Raw genomic sequence first — 19,242 nt, 5'->3', positions numbered from 1 at the left:
GTTCGGTATTTGCTGATACAATATACGTTTTTTTATTGCAAGATTTAGCCCTTTTTTTTGTCAATTACAAACACGTGGACTCAGACAGTAGATGCCATTTTACTAGTGGTTTATTTTTGTAAAAAAAAAAAAAAAAAAAGTAGGTCAATAAACTTCCATTTATCTATGCATTTAACAGCATATAAAATTGGCATTAACTTTTTCTTCCAAAATACTTTGACTCTGAAATAAACAAATTCACAAAAATAATCTATATTCCTTATGAACATTAAAAAGTAGTATACATCTGTTATAAAAACAAAAGGAGGGCTGTTCGTGTCCGATAAAAAAGAGAGAAGATTAGCGACTGGGTCTGGACAGATGCAGGGATACTTTCTAATAAATATGTTAAGCTGGGAATCGATGGAGTGATTGTGGTGCTGTGTGTGTGTGTGTGTGTGTGTGTGTGTGTGTGCGCAAGCAAGAAGTGAGTGAAGACAGCTGGAGCACATCTCCTATTGATGTGATGACAGATAAGCTGCTGTCCATTTTTGGATCTGTCATGTAATACTGATGCGAAATATCCCACTGTAACATCTGCAGCACAAAATATTGGTGTCCAACATTTCCTGGTCGAAAAAACACAAGCGTGACATTTGTCTACAAATCAATGCAGCTGTCACATCAGAAACAAAATGGACTCAGTTTGAACATTTGAGGGCTTCTCAATTATCTTCACAAAGTCATGTTTGAATGTAGACCAACAGAATTTCAAGAGGATTCTCACCATGCTAATACTGAAATACACATGTATGCTAACTTTATATAAACTGATACTGTGATCCGTTCAGGAGTAAACCATCAGAGCAATCCTATATAGACCATGGGGACTAACTAGCTCAAATGTCTCCCATCAGCCTCTAGACTATGAATGCCCATTTGAGTACCCAGATAACAGTGGCTGCAGTCTTTCAGACCAGCAAAGAAAGAAAAAACAGCAACAATCCTGCTATCAAAAGTAACAAAGACCTTTAAACTCACGTAAATTAAATAGTGATGCCTTTATATGACCTAAATTGAAAAACACATGTTCCTGCAATTAATTTAATAATATGTGCCATTCTAGGGCCTTAGTTTTGTGCAACAGCGCCACCTAGCAAACTGCGTAGTATCATTGAGATGTCAGCTAGCAAAGCCTAAAATAGTTCGCTCATCATGAAATGTAGTTATTCTTAACAACTTTGGAATGGAAATAATGTTGAAGAAGCCTTAGAGGTGAAGGAAATAAGTGAGAAATTTACCTCTGGAACTAAATCCAATCTCAAGGTGGATGTTACCTGTTGAGCTCTATTGGCCAAAAAAACCAAAAGCCAAAACTATAATTCTTCTAAAAGGCTGTGCTCCAATTCAGACAAAACAAAAAGTGGGATTACTGTCACCACCACCTAATGGCCACATATCCTGCAAACTAAAATGTACATATGCACTTCCACTCACTTCCTAAACAAATGCTGGCACTCTAGCAAGCTGGCTCTGGATGTGCTGCTTTTGTCAAGAGGGGACACCAAAGTCAAGACAAACTCAGAGTTCATGATAGCTAAACTTTAAAGGTGTGTCACAGGATCCACCCAAGTGGATGTTAAAGGCATCTGTCAGTATGGAGAGGATTATGTTCAAAGTTTGTTCACTCATCCCTGGTGCATCTGTCCAGAAGACCTGTCCTCCAGATAAAACCCTTCCCCCTCTGCCATTAACAGGATGGGATGTAACACTGGACAGTTGAAGCGTCTGCTGTAAATGTATTTGTCTTTTTCCAGGTCCTCATTTTGTCTTTGTGAGGAGTCTAAGCGAGGACGTCTCATTTGAGGGGGCGATGTACAACACTTAACACAATGTCAGTGATCTTCCCACTCCTATCTGCTGGGATAATTAGACAGCCATGAAGATATCATGTGCTTCTCCTCTAACTCAGCAAGGGCAATCTCCAGTTGCTGGATCAGTACCCGCTTCTTGAACCTTGGGTAAGCAAAAAAATTAGAAAGGATCAGGAACTAAAAGGGCACAATCTGTTTATGTCAAGTGAGTAAGCTTCCAAAAACAATAAAAGGTTGATACATGAGTGAAAATGCAGCTTCAAGGTTCTTCAAGAACATTTTACAGGTGCAAGCCCCATATTGCTGGAGATGAATGTGCAACTTCAGGCAATTTCAAAAGAATAAACCCACAGAAGTCAGAGTCATTTAATTGTTCCTTACCTGATAGCTTCTTTAATTGCAAGTTGGATGAAGTACCTTTGCACATTAACAGGTCCCTTCACCTGTTGGAGCAGTCCTAGGATTGCCCTATAGTCTGACAAAAAGCACAGAGACAGACAGAGATAAGACAAAAAGCAAAAAGGAGATTTTTTTTTGTCATAAAAAACTCTTGAGTTGGACTAAAATGCATTTTGTGATGTCCCAGTGACTTTGACCACCAAATTCTTATCAGTTTGTTCTTGAGCCCAAGTGGTGCCAACTTTAAGGAATTTCCCTCAAGGTGTTGAATGATAATACGAGACAATCCTGCCTCTGCAATTGTCAAATGGAGGCATAAAAATGACTGACAAGCCCTGTCATTTACTCACTTCGTCCAGGTTTGCGGACTTCCTTAATGATCTGTGACCGCAGCTCTGCCTGACTGCCGTCTAGTGGTGGTATGAATATGGTCTTGAGGCCAGTTGGGTAGGCTTCAGTGTTGTCTAGAGGGCTCTGTGGACGCTCACAATTATGTGTCTCCTCCAGTGGCTGCTCATCCTGTAGATCTTCAACCACTCGCGGCTCCTCCATCATACTGATTTGCTCCTGCTGATCCATCGCTCCCAGCCTGGTCATCTCCTCCAAGCTGAGTGATCCTGGGTTCCCTGTTACAGTGTCCATCTCACTGTGCCACAATTCTCCTGACTCAGACCCAAGAACCCCATCCCCGTTACTCTCAGAGACCACCATGTTAACATCCGCTCCTGCATGGATAACACAGAAGGACTTAGGTACTGGTAGCACTGATGCTTAAATCCTGTCATTCTCTGGTCTGACTCTCACCTTTGTGCTGTGGCATTGGTTTAAGGGGGTTCTGCTGCCCTGCCAGACTCTTCCCAACCACCACGTGATTGGTGCTCCCTGGAGGAATCTGCGGCCGCCGCAGCAATGGCGACATACTTCGTCTTCTCTTAAGTGTAGCACCTACGTTGGAATCACCAGAATTTCCCCTTTTCTTGTTTTGAGGGCCCACTACAAACTCGTCAGCCTCATCAATCATCATCCCCTGAGAACATGAGTGACGGAAGAAGATGAAGTTATTAACACGATCACATGAAAACTGTTTTAAGAATACTCTGAACTGTCTTCTTATGTTCTTATTACCTTCTTATCCTGTTTGAAAGGATTCCCAAATGTGTGCAAGCGTTTGGGTTGATCGGGGTCAATCTCTCTCAGAGGAGAAGGCATCATTTTCAGGTACTCTTGATAGTTCCCCATCTGAGCCACTGGAATACTGTGCAAGTAATCTAATAATCACAGGATATGTCATTTTTTAAATGGTGGGCTATAACAGAATTGAAACATCGAGGGTGCTACTATTTAAATGAATCATCAATGGGCACTGAACTAAGGTCACCTGAATGCTTCATTTTTTTTTTTTATTGGTCAGGATATAATGCCATACCTTCATCTTGCCCTCTGATGAGTTTTTGTGATGTTCGCAGCAAATTGGAGCGCATTCGAGTGAGCTGATCCAGCAGGTTTCGTCTTGGGATGTCATAGGCATTCCGATAAGCTTGAGGCTTGACATCCTGGAAATACAAAGGGATCCCCTCGCATATTTTTTCTGGACCAAAACCACACTCACACTTTTCAGAAAAAATCCACGCTACCTTGTTAAGCAGGGCAATCTGGAAGCCGGCAAACTCTTTGAAATTGATGTCCGCCAGGCGAAGTGGCCCCTCCCCAGTAATCCCCTGCAGCAACTGCTTGAAGTCTTTACGGTGGGCCAGAGACAGCAAGCTGGAGTGGTTCTTCACCTTTATGCCAGTTTCTTGTGGTGCCTTCTTCCCAACAGACACAATCAAACGTTCAGATTCCATCTTTGCCTTGATGAAGGAGAGAGACTTTATTTCACAGCTGTGTTCATATGCTAAACTGATTTAAATACTCAAATAACCTCTGCATTGCTGTATGCCTCCGCAAACTATTCCAGTTGTAGATTGGGCAGACTTAGACTAGTCATTAAAGAAATTTAATTTAATTAATTTATTTATTGATTTTTTTGGGCCAAAATGCCATGTTGCTTCTTTGGTCCAAATTTAAGGACTCAAGCTGTCATTTTTGGGCCATTTGAAGTGTACAGTATGTATAGTGCTAATTCGTTAGAGCTATCCAATTCCAAGTTAAGACTGCATGAAGAAGAGTATCGTGACTAGAGATGAAGTCACCATGTTTTAAAATATTACTAATGAAGTACGAGTCATTGCCTTGTGTGGGTATCCATTTTGGGAGTCTCCAACTTGGATGCTGAGATCCTTTACCATGCCTTCATCACACCCCATCTGGACAACTGGATTGGCGTCCTATTCAGTGTACCCTGTACAGCCCTGGACAGGCTGCAGTATGTCCAGAACTCAGCTGCCAATGTCCTTACCCACAGCAAGCCCTGACAGCATATCTTCCTCACCCTAAAATATTCCCTCCTTATCTGACTTCTCTACCACCAACACAGGGCCTGCGGTCCTCCTGCACCAGTTGTTGAACCTTTGTGGACAGAGATTTAAGTATGGCAGCCCCTACCCTCTGGAAATCTCTCCCCACAGTGATCCAGAATCCCTCAACCCTGGACATGTTCAAGACTGCCATCAAAACCAACCTGTTCATCTTAGTTTATTAGTCAGCCAGTTTGATGAATTAGTCAGATTTTGCATGGACTCTGTCGGTCTCTTTCTCTCCTTATTTATAATGTAAGGCATCCTTGGGTTATCTGAAACGAGCTATATTGATGTGATGTATAATTATTGTCATTGTCATTTCATCCCATGTTTTAACAGGATTATTGATTTCTTCATTTATCCTGCTGAAGGACATTTGAATTCTCACCATTTGACATTGCAAGTCACTCTGTCTAATAAATTGATCGTGCCACTAGAAGATGAAAGTCTAGGGGTGCTCCAGGCTGTTTACCTGCTGGCTGAGCTTCTTCAGGTAGGAGATGACACTGTAACTCAGGCCACAGTCAATGCTGTCTGCAATAAGATTAGGTGCACCCATCATCCTCATTGCCTTTTTGAGGGGCTGTCACAAGAGAGTAAGAGAGAATTGAGGATTTTCATAGTCAGAAACCCATGTGAATTAAGTACTACTGCAGGCAGCAGGAAAAGTGACAGTCATTTACCAAGAGGTAGTACGGAGGCATGGTCTTCAGGTACATCTCAAATGCTTGTCGCCACTTTAGGTTTGGTTTGAGTTTGTGCACTTTAAACAAGTCATCTGAAAGGAGACAATTTTTGTTCTGATCAGTCGATCCAAACAAAGCAGGTGTGAAAGGTCCAAAAGGCTTATAATACCTCTATGAAAATAAAACATCTTACCAAGGAGTGGGAGAAGCACTGGGTAGTTGTAAGGCATGACAAAGAGGTTTACACAAGTGAGAGTGGTGCTGGCTTTCAGGTAACCGAATGGCTGGCCCAAGTCACTTTGCTTTCCACTGCTGGTAACAAAAACCTAAAATGTTAAGAGTATTGTTTTTATCGAGCAGTCGAGCATCATTGAGCAGTTGATCTGTGCCTAGTGTGCGTGTGTGTGTGTGTGTGTGTGTGTGTATACTATCACTACCAGTCAAAATTTGGACACACTTTCTCATTTAATGTTTTTTCTTTATTTTTACTACTTTCTTCATTATGGATACATACCAAAGACATCAAATATGAGGCAAGATATATAGAATTATTTAGCAAAGAAAAAATCTGTTAAACAACTGTAAATATGTTTTATATTTTACATTCCTCAAAGTAGCCTCACTTTGCTTTGTTGACAGCGCTGCAAACCCTTGGCCTTCTCTCAGTGAGCTTCATGAAGTAGTCACCTGAAATGGTTTTTACTTCACAGGTGCGCCTTGTCAGGGTTCATTTGTTAGAATGACAACTGTTAGAATTCATATCATTTTTTCTTATTATATATTGGGTTTTTTTTACTGTGAAATGGAGCACTGCAATCCTATGCTAATACACTGCACTTTATGCTAATAAAGAGAAACGAGTGTTCATCATTACTTTAAGAACTGAGGGTCATTTAGTCTACAAAACCGGGGCAAAAACTTTGAATGTGTCCCCAAGTGCAATCGCAAAAACCATCAAGCAGTAAAATAAAACTGGCTAACATGAGGACCGCCCCAATAATGGAGGACCAAGAGTCACCTCTGCTGTTGAGGATGAGTTCGTCTGAGTCATCAGCCTCTGAAATAATAAATTAACAGCACCTCAGATTGGAGCCCAGATAAATGCCACACAGAGTTCTTGCAGCAGACACACCTCTACATCAACTGTTTAGAGGAGACTGCGAGGATCAGGCCTTTATGGTTGAATAGCTGCTAAGAAACCACTACTAAGGAAAAGAAACAAGCAAAAGAAATTTGTTTGGGCCAAGAAAAACAAATAATGGACATTAAACCAGTAGAAATCTGTGCTTTGGTCCGATGAGTCCAAATTTGAGATCCTCAGTTCCACCCACCGTGTCTTTATGTGACACGGAAAAGGTGAACGGATGGTCTCTGCATACAAAGTTCCCACCGTGAGGCAAGGAGAAGGAGGTGTGATGGTGTGGGGGTGCTTTGCTGGTGACGCTGTTGGGGATTTGTTCAAAATTGAAGGCACACTGAACCAACATGGCTACCACAGCATCCTGCAGCGACAGGCCATCCCGTCTGGTTTGCATTTAGTTGGACCATCATCATCAGCACAATGACCCCAAACACACTGCCAGGCTTTGTGAGGGCTATTTGACCAAGAAGGAGAGTGATGAAGCTCATCGAGAGAATGCCAAGAGTGTGCAAAGCCCTAATCACAGGGTGGCTATTTTGAAAGATATCAAATATAAACCATATTTTGAGTTATTTTGCAATTTTTGGTTCACTACATAATTCCATATGTGTTCATTTATAGTTTGAATGCCTTCAGCGAGACTGTACAACGTGATAATGAAAACCATGAAAAAAAATAATGAAAAACCATTAAATGAGAAGGTGTGTCCAAACCTTTGACCAGTAGTGTGTGTGTATATACAGACACGCACACACATATGAATTTGATGTTTGAATATTACCTTACCTGCCAGCACATGTGTGGAGACTTCCTTTCTAGAATGTACTGGGTAAGAGGAGATGGTTCCAGTTCATACTTATCAAAAGGAAGCTTGTCAATCACCATGGGCTCACAGTCCACACATGAAAAACGTACCACAGGATGGGCGGAGCGAGGTGGCTGTCAGCAGGAGACAGGAAATGGAAACATTAAGGCATTTGTCTGTTGTAAGGAACAGCACACATCCAATCCATCCATCCATCCATCCATCCATCCATTGTCTTCCGCTTATTCCTGTTAAGGGTCGCGGGGGGCTGGAGCCTATCCCAGCATCAACGGGCGAGAGGCGGGGTTCACCCTGGACAGGTCACCAGTCCATGGCAGGGTCAACATAGAGAGACAAACAACCATTCACACTCACAGTCACACCTACGGTCAATTTAGAGTATCCAATCAGCCTCGTCCCCAGTTGCATGTCTTTGGACGGAAGCCGGAGAACCTGGAGAGAACCCACGCAGGCACGGGTAGAACATTCAAATTCCACACAGAAAGATCTCGTGCCCGAGCCGGGACTCGAAGCCGGAACCTTCTTGCTGTGAGGCGACAGTGCTGACCACTGCACCACTGTGCCGCCCGAGCACACATCCATGTAAGAGTCATTTACAATGACAGTGACAACAGAGGGAATTGACAGCATTGGACACTTCATTAAGATGGCTGTGAAGCAAAGTTACTGGCAGGTGTTAGACTGAGGAACAGAGGACTGCCAATAACCATTGAAGAGGCAAAGTTAAAGAGTAGGTTTATGTGTAAATGTGTTTCTGTATCTACAAGACACAATCAAACACAGTCTTGATTAAAAGCAATCTTCTGCTCACCAGAGTGGGAGAGTTCTGGTCCGGCCAGAAGGACTCCGGTATGGGCCAATGTCCAACTGGTACCCCTGTTTTTGGGTTTGGCCGCACATAAATGAGTTTGTGACAACTATGCCACAGCTGTGGGCTGAAGGATGACACAGAACGACTTGTCTCCATTGAATTATCTGTAGAACAAGACAGGACATGTCTCAGTCTATTGTTGACAAATACAAAAAAAAACAAAACTTGAAATCTAACTTCACCACTTGCCTGTGGTGAGTCGGTATTTGAGTCAATGTGGACACATTCCACTGTGTATTTTCATATCCCTCTAATTTAGAAAATGTACTCAGTTCTCATTTCAGTGTCAAACTGCAGAGAGGAGATCCAAGATATGTCAATTATCTTCTGCTTTCTTTGTTTTTACTGCCACAGGAAAAACACAATCCAGATCGAATTCAACACACCTAAAAACAGTAAAATTCATTTACAGGCAGAAATAGAATAGAATAGAATAGAATAGAACTTAGTTTCATGAGTGTATAATCAACAGGAACTAAGAACTGTTGTCTTTTCCCCGATGCTTAGAATGAGTCCTTCATCCCTTCAGATGACTTGTGGCAGCTTCTGAGTTTATTCACTCTCAAGGGAAATGTGAATTTGAACACAGATTATGAGTAAATCTTTTTCCCCATAGTCACCAAAGTAAATATTGGAAACATTTTCAAGCCACATATTTTCAAAACATTCTGTCACTAAAATGGCATTTTTTTTTTACAGAAAAATCTGGTAAAATGTAACTTTGTTAAAGACATTGCTTTTCAAATACATAAATGGAAGTTCAAAGGGACTTGTCATTAAACTGTGGTTAACTATGCTGACAAGTTGTGTTCAGTCCATTTTCGTTTTTCTTTGTCTTTCTCTTCATCAGAACTTCCATTAATATGGAAAAAAAAATTCTTGTTTCGTTCCTTGACTTACCTTTACTATTTTATTATAGTTTCTGTTATTTATTGCTCTTGTACTTTTTCTGCTGCTGCTTCTCTGTTTCTGCCACTGTAACAGTGCCAATTTCTCCACTGAGGGACAAATAAAGGTTTATCTTATCTTAAACACGTTATGCTGCTGACTGCAGGTATCAACAGTCATCATGTTACAGCCAAGCGTTTTCAGACAACACTGCCTTAGTGGGTCTACTAACCCAAAATAACAACCTGGCCTTAAAGAAAAAATGTAATCTTTCATCAGTGGGTATGATACAAATTTTGCAAAACTTAAAAAAAGAAGAAAGGATTCATTTTAGATGGAAAAAGGAGGAGGTCACCCAAGTGACATTTAGGGTCAGCAGATGGTAATCAACCAGACCTAGAGATATCTCAATGTCCTCCCAGACAGTAAAGTAAAATGGAAAAGAACACTTAAGAGGTATTGAGGAAGGCCTAGTCAAGACTCTTTTTTTCCTTAAAAAAACAAAACAAAACTGGATCTTTGAGATGAGGAATAATGTTCTTAAAGTTTTTATCATGGTATCTTGGCTTGTGTCCTCTTGTCTACTGTGTTATTGGGGAAGCAGCATTTATGTGGATAAAAAGACTGGGTGAAACCTAGTATATGACTTGACAAATGGTCAGAGAGCCAAAATGAGGACAAATTGTTGTTAAGTTTGTTGGCTGTTTTCGGAAGTGGCTCAGTAATATTAGTCTTTGAAGAGTAGTGAAGCAGCAGAACACAACCTTATTAAGCTAGACGTGTTTAAATTCAGTTTTAAGAGCAACTTGTCACATGTTTATTGTGTGTAGTGAAGTTGGGTCCAGCAGATCGAAAGCTAAACAGAAAAAGAAAAACAATATCCCACCCACACTTTGGTGACAAATGTAAATGAGCAACTCTCTTCTTCTCATAAGCTGTACTCCCTGGTGGACGTAGGTGATGAGAAAACTCTAGACGCTGAGCAGGTACATTTGAATTTGTCCAGTCAATCAGTATTCAATCAGTCATTCACTCACTCACTCAGCGACCGATCTGTTGTTATATTATTAAGTTCTCTCTCTCTCTCTCTCTATACTATATACATATATATATATGTTTGGAGCATCACAAGGAACACCCCTATAGCTGGACTGTCTTTTGGTTTGGCCCAGCAGCACTTTCAGGCAGCATGCTGATCCTGTGACAACAGCGACCGACGAAACAGAGCGTCACAGTGACACATTGTTTCATCATGGGTTTTATTTATTTATCTATTTTTTCTATGTCCAGCAAGAGAAAACCCTCTGGTGCACAGGGAAGAAAGAGAAGAAGAGGAAAAACGGGAGAGACACAGAGGTGATTGATAAGCTAGGCTAGCTACTGCAAACCTCTATACATTCTTTTAGTTAGCTAAACTCTTCTATCAAAGACACTTGATGACACTCATTATCGCCTTTTTATTTTAAATGAAAGTTGATTTTTGGGTAGCTACAGAATTTTAACATAGGGATCCTTTTTTGGCCACAGGTGGGAGCCAGTCAACCAATACATCTTTTTTTTTTCTTCTTTTTTTTTTTTAACCTGTCCTGTTCAGCAGCATCCATGTTCCTGGTGTCTTGTTGTACTGAAGCAGTTTTACTCTGCAGAGGAGGAATCTGATAAACTCCTCCTATTGACATTTATGTTTAACTTTATTAGGAATGGTGTTGGTTCATTGATGAAGCTACTGGACTGAGGACAGGAGTGGACAGGAAGAGAGAACAGGGACAGGATAGGGAAGACAAGGGGGAGGGGGGAGACAAAAACAACAACAGCAATAGCAGCAAAAAACAAAAACCGAACCAACAAACAAACAAACAAACAAAGAAAAAGTAACAACAACAACAGAGAGGAGAAAAGGAAAAAAAAAAGGAAAAAACATTGGTTGCAGGCTTACCATTTGGTTTAATATAACTTTAAGATAAATGTCTGAGTGTGTGTTTATGGGTCAGTTGTGCGCTGCATGCTTGTATGTGTGTATGTGTGTATACGCGTGTGTATGTGTATGTGTGTATGTGTGTTCTACGGTTTGTCTTGGATGTTGTGCGTAGCTGGCTGTAGCTGATGTGGGGGGGGGGGGGCCAGGACATCACACCCCCAGTCCAGGATAGCAGGTAGGTCAGGACCAGGCCACCGGAGCACCCAGAAACCCCCAGGACACGGGGAGCCCCAGGCCACCCCTCCCGCCAGGAAACAGCCACAGGCCCAACCCATGTCAGGACCCATAGGAAAGCATAGGAGCAGCAACCCCCACCCAGAAGCAACCCACAGAGAGACGGGGCAGAGAGGACCCCGGTCCCGTCAGGCACCCCCCCCCCCCCACAGCATGAGCAGAGCCCAGGGGCATAGGGCCCCTCTGGCCCGAGACCCGACCAGAGTGCCCCAAGAGGTCCGCCAGCGGCGAGGCTGACACCCACCCACACCCCACACCCAGGCGGGGCAACCACAGCCCACCACAGTAACCAGGCCCACCACCCCGTACAGGGCTACCCCCCCCCCCAACCCTCGATCCCCATCCCCTCCACCCATCCCCTGTTCTCCCCCTCCCCCCAGAGCAGGAGGGCTTCAGGTGATAGGGCACCACCGGCCAGCCAGCCAGGACCCCCCACTCCCCCGAGAGGCCCAGCCCGCCTGCCAGGGTGAGCCGAAGGCACGCACGCCCAGGACCGCCACCCCCGGACAAAACAATCATACTCTCATCTTCCTCCATACAGGGACTGAGTACTCCATAGATGCTGATACGGTCCAGGGCACCTCAGACTTAGTGAAACCGCCAGCAAGCGATCCACCGCACAACAGCAGGGCCTGCGACCAACCCCAGCCCAACCACCACGCCAGAAGGAGGACCCCCCCCCCCCCCCCCCCAAGAGCACCGGCCAGGCCCCCAGGCCTGCAATGGTGCAGTTAGCAAAGGAGGCAGCACTGGACCCACTCCCCGCCCCAGCTGCCCCCCCATCCCAACATGGTGCAGGGTGCGTGTTGTGTGTGGGAATGTAGATGTGATGATGTGGATGACTAGAATGTAGTTAAAATTGGGGGAGGCACCCAGGGCATGGGAGCCCCCGCCAGTTGCCTCATGCACTCCCCCAAGCCCTAAATGTCTACGATGTGATTAAAATTGGGGGGGTCCAGCCCCTCAAGGCCTAGTGATACATAAGATATGATGTGATGGGACAGAGAGGCGATGAGAGGGGCTGAGGAATGGGCCGGACCTGCAGGGGGCCAACTTCCAGACTGGCCCCGCTGACCACCCCGTCACCACTACAACCAGCCGACAGGGAGTCTAGCCTACTTGGTCCAGGGGTCAAATTGGAGCACTGTCCAGAGATCCGGGCAGAGGGTCCACCACCGCAGCCCATGGTCAGGGCCCCTGGCCATGGGCTGCCAATGGCTGGATAATACATCTTTATTTGAATCGAATGTTTGTGAAAATGTGTGTGAGACATTAAGCCATTTAGTCAAGCCCCTTGCGTAGCAAATGCGTCACACACCACAACCATGGCCAGGGGGCTCCAGGAAAATCTTGCCTGGGGCACCACAATGCTGAGGGGCACCACTGCCCATTGGAATCAATCACATTTTCTCATCTGATCATCTCATCTCATGTTTGATAGGACAAATTTGACAGAAGGTGGATCATATTTAGCACAAGAAAAAAGTTATCTACATCTTCACAAAAAAGGAAAACAGAAGCAGCCAAGTAATGAGAGAATAACTGATGTGGTCTTTCCCAAATGTTTTCAAAGTAATGCCTAAATTGCCTGTTTTCTGTTGGGCAGGTTATTTGTCCTAAAGACCCTGCCACACTGTTGGAAACATGTTGTACATCAAACAATAATGCTGTACATCTGCTGTTTGTACATCTTCAGGCTTTGGAAGATAGGAATTACAGAATTAATTTTGATGTAATGTGCATCACTCAATGACTCACCTTCCCCAACAAGAGGTGGATCTGGACCCGTTTTCTCAAAATTAATGACAACACCACTTTGAACCTTTTGGACTAAAGACTCCAGACACTGGTTCAGCATCCTCTGTGTCCGCACACAGTATGATCGCCCTACAAGAGAAACAGGAAGCAGGCTCCTCAACACAGAAGATGCAAATGCTGCTACACAAAGAGTACAGGGAAATTATGATTTAAATCATGGTGATGCTAATACAAAAAAGGATTATCAATGCAAAAGACAATGCCGAACCTCCAGTGACTTCACACATTTGGGTAATGGCGGACTCATCAGTGGGGACGCTACCCAGCTGCTCATTGTCTGATGTGGTTGCTCCTGGCAGCCTCAGCACCAGAGCAAACAGCCTCTGGTCCCAACGAAAGGGCTCTTTGGTCAGCTCACTGCCAGCCAGTGGGGAGTTCAAAGGCAGGTGCAGCTAAGGGGGAGAGAGATGAGGTGAATATAAGAAAATTGCTTCAATGTCACCTAGTTTATAGCATGTGGTTTCGTGTTCTTTTTTTTGCCCCAGCACTCAAGGCTGCTCACTCATTCACTGGGGGAGCACTCAGCAATGAATGAAGGTAGAAGCTGTGTTTGTCCTAACAGGGAAATTGATTTGCAGCACAATCCCAGCCGACTGATCATGACAATTACAAGGTACAGACACGTACATACATTAACATTCCAATACATGTGCGCGCGCATGCGCGTGCACATGCGCGCGCGCACACATACACACACTCTCTCTCTCTCTCTCACACACACACACAGGCTGTGGAAGGACACTCTGAGACAGTCCAACACATAGTAGTGGGGTCAAAGATGCAAAAGGGTACATGGATAGGGACAACCGTACAGAAACATCTGTACTCAGTTTTAACTCCAAATCCCAATGGGACATACCACCAAAAGTGGTTGAGAACAACAGGGCTAAGGTGCTGAGGGACTTCAGCCTCCAGACTGACAAACAGCTACTGGGGAACCAACTGGACATAGTAGTGGTGGATAAACAGCAGAGGAGGGCAGTCCAAGTGGTAGTAGGAGCACTTGGGGTGGCTCCAGCATTTTCCAGGAACCACACCTGAAAACTCAGTCCAGAAGAGCACAGTCCTAGGAACTGCTAAGATACTGTGTGAAACTTTCAAGCTCCCAAGCCTCTGGTAGAGGACCTGAGCGAGAGGATAACACAGAACCACCCTACAAGGGTGAGAGGGAGATTTTTTTTTTATACACATAAAAATGTCCAGTTAACTACTTTTGCTGCACTCTTCATTCACCTCTGATGAAAATGAATGAAAAATTAAACAGATGGAACTTATAGCAGATGACTTATTAAAATTTGCCTTTGGATGTATGTATACCACTGCAAATAAACAATTGAGGAATCTCCCTGGGCAGATGAAAGGGTCTAAGACAGACACACAGCAGTTCATTGTCAGGTGGACACAGCTGCTCTCTCATCATGACCGCCTGATACTGCTTATCTCCAACAAGCAGGCAGACTTCATCCCCACAGGCATTTCCCATGATACTGGGGTCCCGGTCAGCCCTAAATGTAGAGAGGGCTTGGGGCTTTACCGCACTGTACGATGTTGATGAGCTACATCAGAGATTACTAGTATACAGTCAAATCAAGTCAATGTGTAGAGCACTAAATCACAACAAAAGTCTCATGACACTTTACAGGTAGAGCAGGTCTAGTACCACAGTCCTTAAATGAGTTTACACCCAACAATTCTCCATCAGCAGCACATCCTGCAACAGTGGCGATGAAAACCTTCCTTTTAACAGGCAGCAACATGGAGCAGATCCAGGCTCAATGGGGACGGCCTTCTGCTTTGACCAGTTGGGGGAAAGAGAGCAGGAGAGCAGGGCAGAGACAGGGATAGATAATGGAGAAAGACAGATATACAGGAGGAAAGGGTGGGACAGAGATAAAGAGAGAGAGAAATGGAAAGGGACTGATGGACAGACGGGGACGTGAGCAGGTGGTGCTACGGGTGGCTGCTTGAGCCTCTTCAGGTCTGTAGCCTTCTCCAGCAGCACCCGGGATCTGGGATGCGGAGAGCCTGAAGGCTCGAGAGAAGAAGATGAGTTAGTAACACGTATGTATGATGAGTATGATTTATATATGACACATACAGGATGACGGAGAGGAAAGAGAGGAGGAGAGAGAAGCCCAGTGCACCATGGAGATCCCCCGGCAGTCTAAGCCTATAGCAGCATATCTAAGGGCCAGCCTAAGCAGCACTAACTATAAGCCTGATCAACAAGGAAGGTCTGCTCTTAAAGGCAGAGAGGGTGTCTGCAACCCTAACCAAAACTGGAAGACAGTTCCACAGGAGGGGAGCCTGATAGCTGAAGGCTCTGGCTCTCATTCCACTTTTAGAAACTCTCGGAGCCACAAATGACCCTGCATCCTGGGAGCGAAGGGTTCTACTTGGATAAAAGGGGACTATGAGCTGTGTCAGATATGAAGGTGCCTGATTGTTGAGGACTTTGTATGTTTAACTCTATTCTGAATTTAACAGGAAGTCAATGCAGAGAAAACCAGTATAGGAAAGACATGGTCTTAAGGGATTTATTGTTGCAGCCTGATAGGAGGGAATTGCAGTAATCCAGCCTAGAACTGACAAAAGCATGGACTAGTTTTTCTGCATCTTTTTCAGACAGGATGTGCCTGATCTTAGCAATGTTACGTTCTTCATTAGGTCGCCAGTCCATCGCAGGGCCAACATATACAGACAAACAACCATTCACACTCAGCCACGCCTACGGTCAATTTTGGAGTATCCAATTAACCTCGTCCCCACTTGCATGTCTTTGGACTGTGGGAGGAAGCCGAAGTACCTGGAGAGAACCCACGCAGGCACAGGGAGAACATGGAGACTCACACAGAAAGATCCCTTGCCCAAGCCGGGACTCTGACCCAGAACCTTCTTGCTGTGAGGCAACAGTGCTGACCACTGCACCACCGTGCCCCCAGTCAAAAACATTTTAAAACAAAAAACATCAGATCAGTTAATTGTTATGAATGACAACGGATAAACCAAATTCTAATTTACGATTTTTATCTTTCTTGTCGTAATGTTGTGTCAGACCGCTATGTATTCACATTCATTTATGTCACGCATGTGCAGCTGGAGCAAGCAGCCGAAGTATCCACGGCTCCTGCTACTGTTCGCAACAAATTATGCAAGACAGTGAGGAGCTATGCTCCCGTCATCTCCTATTTGGATTCAGTTGGACTGATGAAGTGCTGGGCCCCCAGTTTATGATATGTGATGAAGTTCTCAGCAGTGAATCCATGAAAGCTCTTCTCAGATGGAACCTTTTAACCAAACACCCAAGACTGAAAGTACCTGGGTGAGTACTTTTTTTCTGGGTTGGTATTTAGTGAGAAAAAAATAAAGTTTGATAATCACTGCTTTAAAGACTATTTCAGAAACTAAAGGTTGCACAGTTTTGTCTGGTGAGTTTGCAACTACAGTATTTTCACTGATAATGTCCAACAGTGTTTGCTGCCGGGACACACAGACACATACACGCATGGACTTTAGCAGCTTTTCTGATTTTAACATGGCATCACCAGATAAACAACAAACATAAACAGAACACATGGTTAACAAATCATCTCATGTGTAGATGAACACGGCACATTGAGGGGATTAGGATTGTTGCAGGTGTTTAATAAACATATGAATCATACTTTTATCTAAAAATTCATATAACCTGTTAAATGCTTGTATACTGTATTTCAGCTTTCAAAAGTTTAAACTCTCAGGTCTCAGATGAAAGTTACAATGCTGCTGTAAAATGATCAAAGATGATGTCACTACAGCCAGATGATGTTGAAACTTAAAATAATGATATGTTGTGACTGTAGATTCCAGTATTAATATTCCTGGCAGTCTTTAATGGGTCAAATCTAAGGATTGAAGTGAATCTAAGAAGGGAAAAATCTATGAAGTGCATTCTGTAATCCATCTACAGAACACAATTATTTCATGAGGCAGACGCACTGTAGCTTCATGACATCTGTGCACCACCACCGTCTTCTCCTATCTCTTTGACTTTTCCTATCCACTTCTGCTTGACCTAATACGGTGTTCCTTTGAGAGTTCAAGGAACAGTGGGTTGGAATAGGGGATAAGAGGACCTATCCAGATCCAGACACAGACTTTCCTCCATCATGGCTGTTTCGTACTTCATCTGTTATTCCATGGTTGTCAAGACCCAGTATACCAAGGGGAGTATTCATCGCTTCATGTGTCCGGTTTTCCAAGAGGTTTGTAAAATCCGAACCCTGAGGCTGGTCACTAAAGGCTGCTCCAGAGAGTCGTGTATGCCACTGCCCAGACTGGCACGCTCCCCTCAGATGAGACATGTCTTAAAGTATATGTCTCAGTCAATTCAGCATTCATAATTTTAAACAGTTAAAATGTCTCCAATGCAGTATCCAACTATCCAAAATGTCATAAATGAACCATTAACACCTTATCTTTTAATCAAATAACGCCTAAAAGTACGAGTTAAGTAGTATTTCAGATCGGGATCATAATATGCTGTAACATGCTGCTAGGACAGAGTCCATCCATAACTGTTCCTAGATAAGTGATCTGCTATTTTCCTTCCCACATTCTAATCAGACTCTAATCTTAATTTACACACGTCCCCTGCCTTACATGCATTCTAATCAATGATTTGGTTTACATCAGAAGCACCCGAACACATGTCAGACACGTCCCAGAAGTGTCCCAAAAGCAGCTCAGGGCACTGCTTTGCATGAATACTTGGTGAGAATGTTTTTGACAGATGGTCATCAGTCTGCACAAAGTTGATCGAGCCAGACAGGAAGTCCCCACACAAATGGCACAGTGAAGCCAGTCAATTTTCAAAATGGAACACCGTGTGAAATTGCACGATTGCAAAACCAAGAAGAAAAGGGCACAACATGAACACTTAACATGCATGTGAAAAACCAAACCAACAAAATCTGAGCATTAACAGTTTAAGGGATTATATTAATTGCAACTGTGCACTTAAGGACTTGCACATAACACTGTCATGCACTATAAGCCTCCAGTGCTGTGACTGCTGAGCACATTGATGTGACAAACAAGTTGAACTGTGAAACGCATCAATACACACAAATTACTAAAGGCAGTCTCTCTCTCTAGTATTTTTCTTACAAGGCTATGCTGATGGTGTGGACCCACACCAACTTACTACATGAATCATAGAGTTTGATTCTGCTAAAAGGTTTTTGTAACAAAGGTGCAGAAGAAACGTGTGAGCCTTGTTTAACATTTGCTTTACCAGCTATAATTCATCATTACATTAGAAGAGCAAGGACAACCTCTGTTTAAGCTACGTCTATAACTAGATTAGCTTTAGCTGTTCATCTCTGGCATTGCACACATCGCAACACTCTTGACAGACGCCTAAACACTGAGTACTAGGCACCAAATCCATCCCACAATGGCAGGAAGGCAACAAGTACGTGCCGATCAGAAGCAGAGTAAGGTGGGTCTTCCTCTTCCAATGACGACTACAGAGTAGGGCATGGTTTCAATAGTGTAACTCACTCTTGCTGTAATAATCTATGCTAATGACTACCAGGTTGACCCAACAACCCCCAGATGGTCAAAATTGGAACAGTGGTCGTAAGACGGGCAATTCCTGTGGTCTATCTAGTTGAGATACATTTCCTGATGTTGCCACAATAACTACATGGACCTGTTAGAGGCTTCAGTTGGAAATTTGAGCAATTGCAACTGTTACTCAGTAAATATTAGCTTACCTGTCCAGCAGAATCAAGCAACCTAAGCATGGCTTTTTAAGCTTCTTCTTTTTTCTTTTTTTTTTTAAATACCACAGAAACGCTGATCCAATATTAACCCTTGTCTTGCTCCTTTGCTGGTGCAACAGTTTGTGAGATTGCTAACTAAATCAAACCTTGTGTTTCTAAGCCATTTCTCCTGTAAATCCAACACCAGGCAACTCCTAAACTCCTGCAGCCAGAACAACACATAGATAACATATGATAGCAATTCTTTGTGCTATTAATAAACAAATTCTAATTATTAATTACTATAATTGTTTTGCTTATATTTCAACTTTTTACTCTTTT

At 43.5% G+C, this 19,242-nt stretch overlaps 1 protein-coding gene across 2 annotated transcripts in view; it reads right to left on the bottom strand.

Annotated features, from left to right (window-relative positions):
• Window positions 1–109: 109 nt before the first annotated feature.
• ints6l (integrator complex subunit 6 like) overlaps window positions 110–19,242 on the bottom strand; it is a 32,276-nt gene continuing 13,143 nt past the window's right edge. The window contains exons 5-18 of one of the 2 annotated variants that reach the window (XM_086222979.1): window positions 13,362–13,545; window positions 13,094–13,222; window positions 8,176–8,339; window positions 7,325–7,477; window positions 5,591–5,723; window positions 5,395–5,489; window positions 5,184–5,294; window positions 3,887–4,060; window positions 3,679–3,805; window positions 3,378–3,520; window positions 3,057–3,279; window positions 2,603–2,977; window positions 2,235–2,328; window positions 110–1,995 (exon numbers count right to left, since the gene is read on the bottom strand). In XM_086222979.1, the coding sequence (XP_086079105.1) occupies window positions 1,893–1,995; window positions 2,235–2,328; window positions 2,603–2,977; window positions 3,057–3,279; window positions 3,378–3,520; window positions 3,679–3,805; window positions 3,887–4,060; window positions 5,184–5,294; window positions 5,395–5,489; window positions 5,591–5,723; window positions 7,325–7,477; window positions 8,176–8,339; window positions 13,094–13,222; window positions 13,362–13,545 (2,208 nt within the window). In that variant the 3' untranslated portion in view covers window positions 110–1,892. Of the gene's footprint in view, window positions 1,996–2,234; window positions 2,329–2,602; window positions 2,978–3,056; window positions 3,280–3,377; window positions 3,521–3,678; window positions 3,806–3,886; window positions 4,103–5,183; window positions 5,295–5,394; window positions 5,490–5,590; window positions 5,724–7,324; window positions 7,478–8,175; window positions 8,340–13,093; window positions 13,223–13,361; window positions 13,546–19,242 lie in introns of both variants that reach the window. The other variant, XM_086222978.1, reaches the window with a different exon arrangement.

The sequence above is a fragment of the Aulostomus chinensis genome, chromosome 13 (assembly GCF_037954235.1).
Source record: "Aulostomus chinensis isolate RoL2024-O1b breed Wild chromosome 13, RoL_Achi_v1.0, whole genome shotgun sequence".
In the NCBI taxonomy this organism is placed as follows: Eukaryota; Metazoa; Chordata; class Actinopteri; order Syngnathiformes; family Aulostomidae; genus Aulostomus; species Aulostomus chinensis.
The sequence above is the reverse complement of the archived record's forward strand: the minus strand, read 5'-3'. Positions and strand labels throughout refer to the sequence as shown.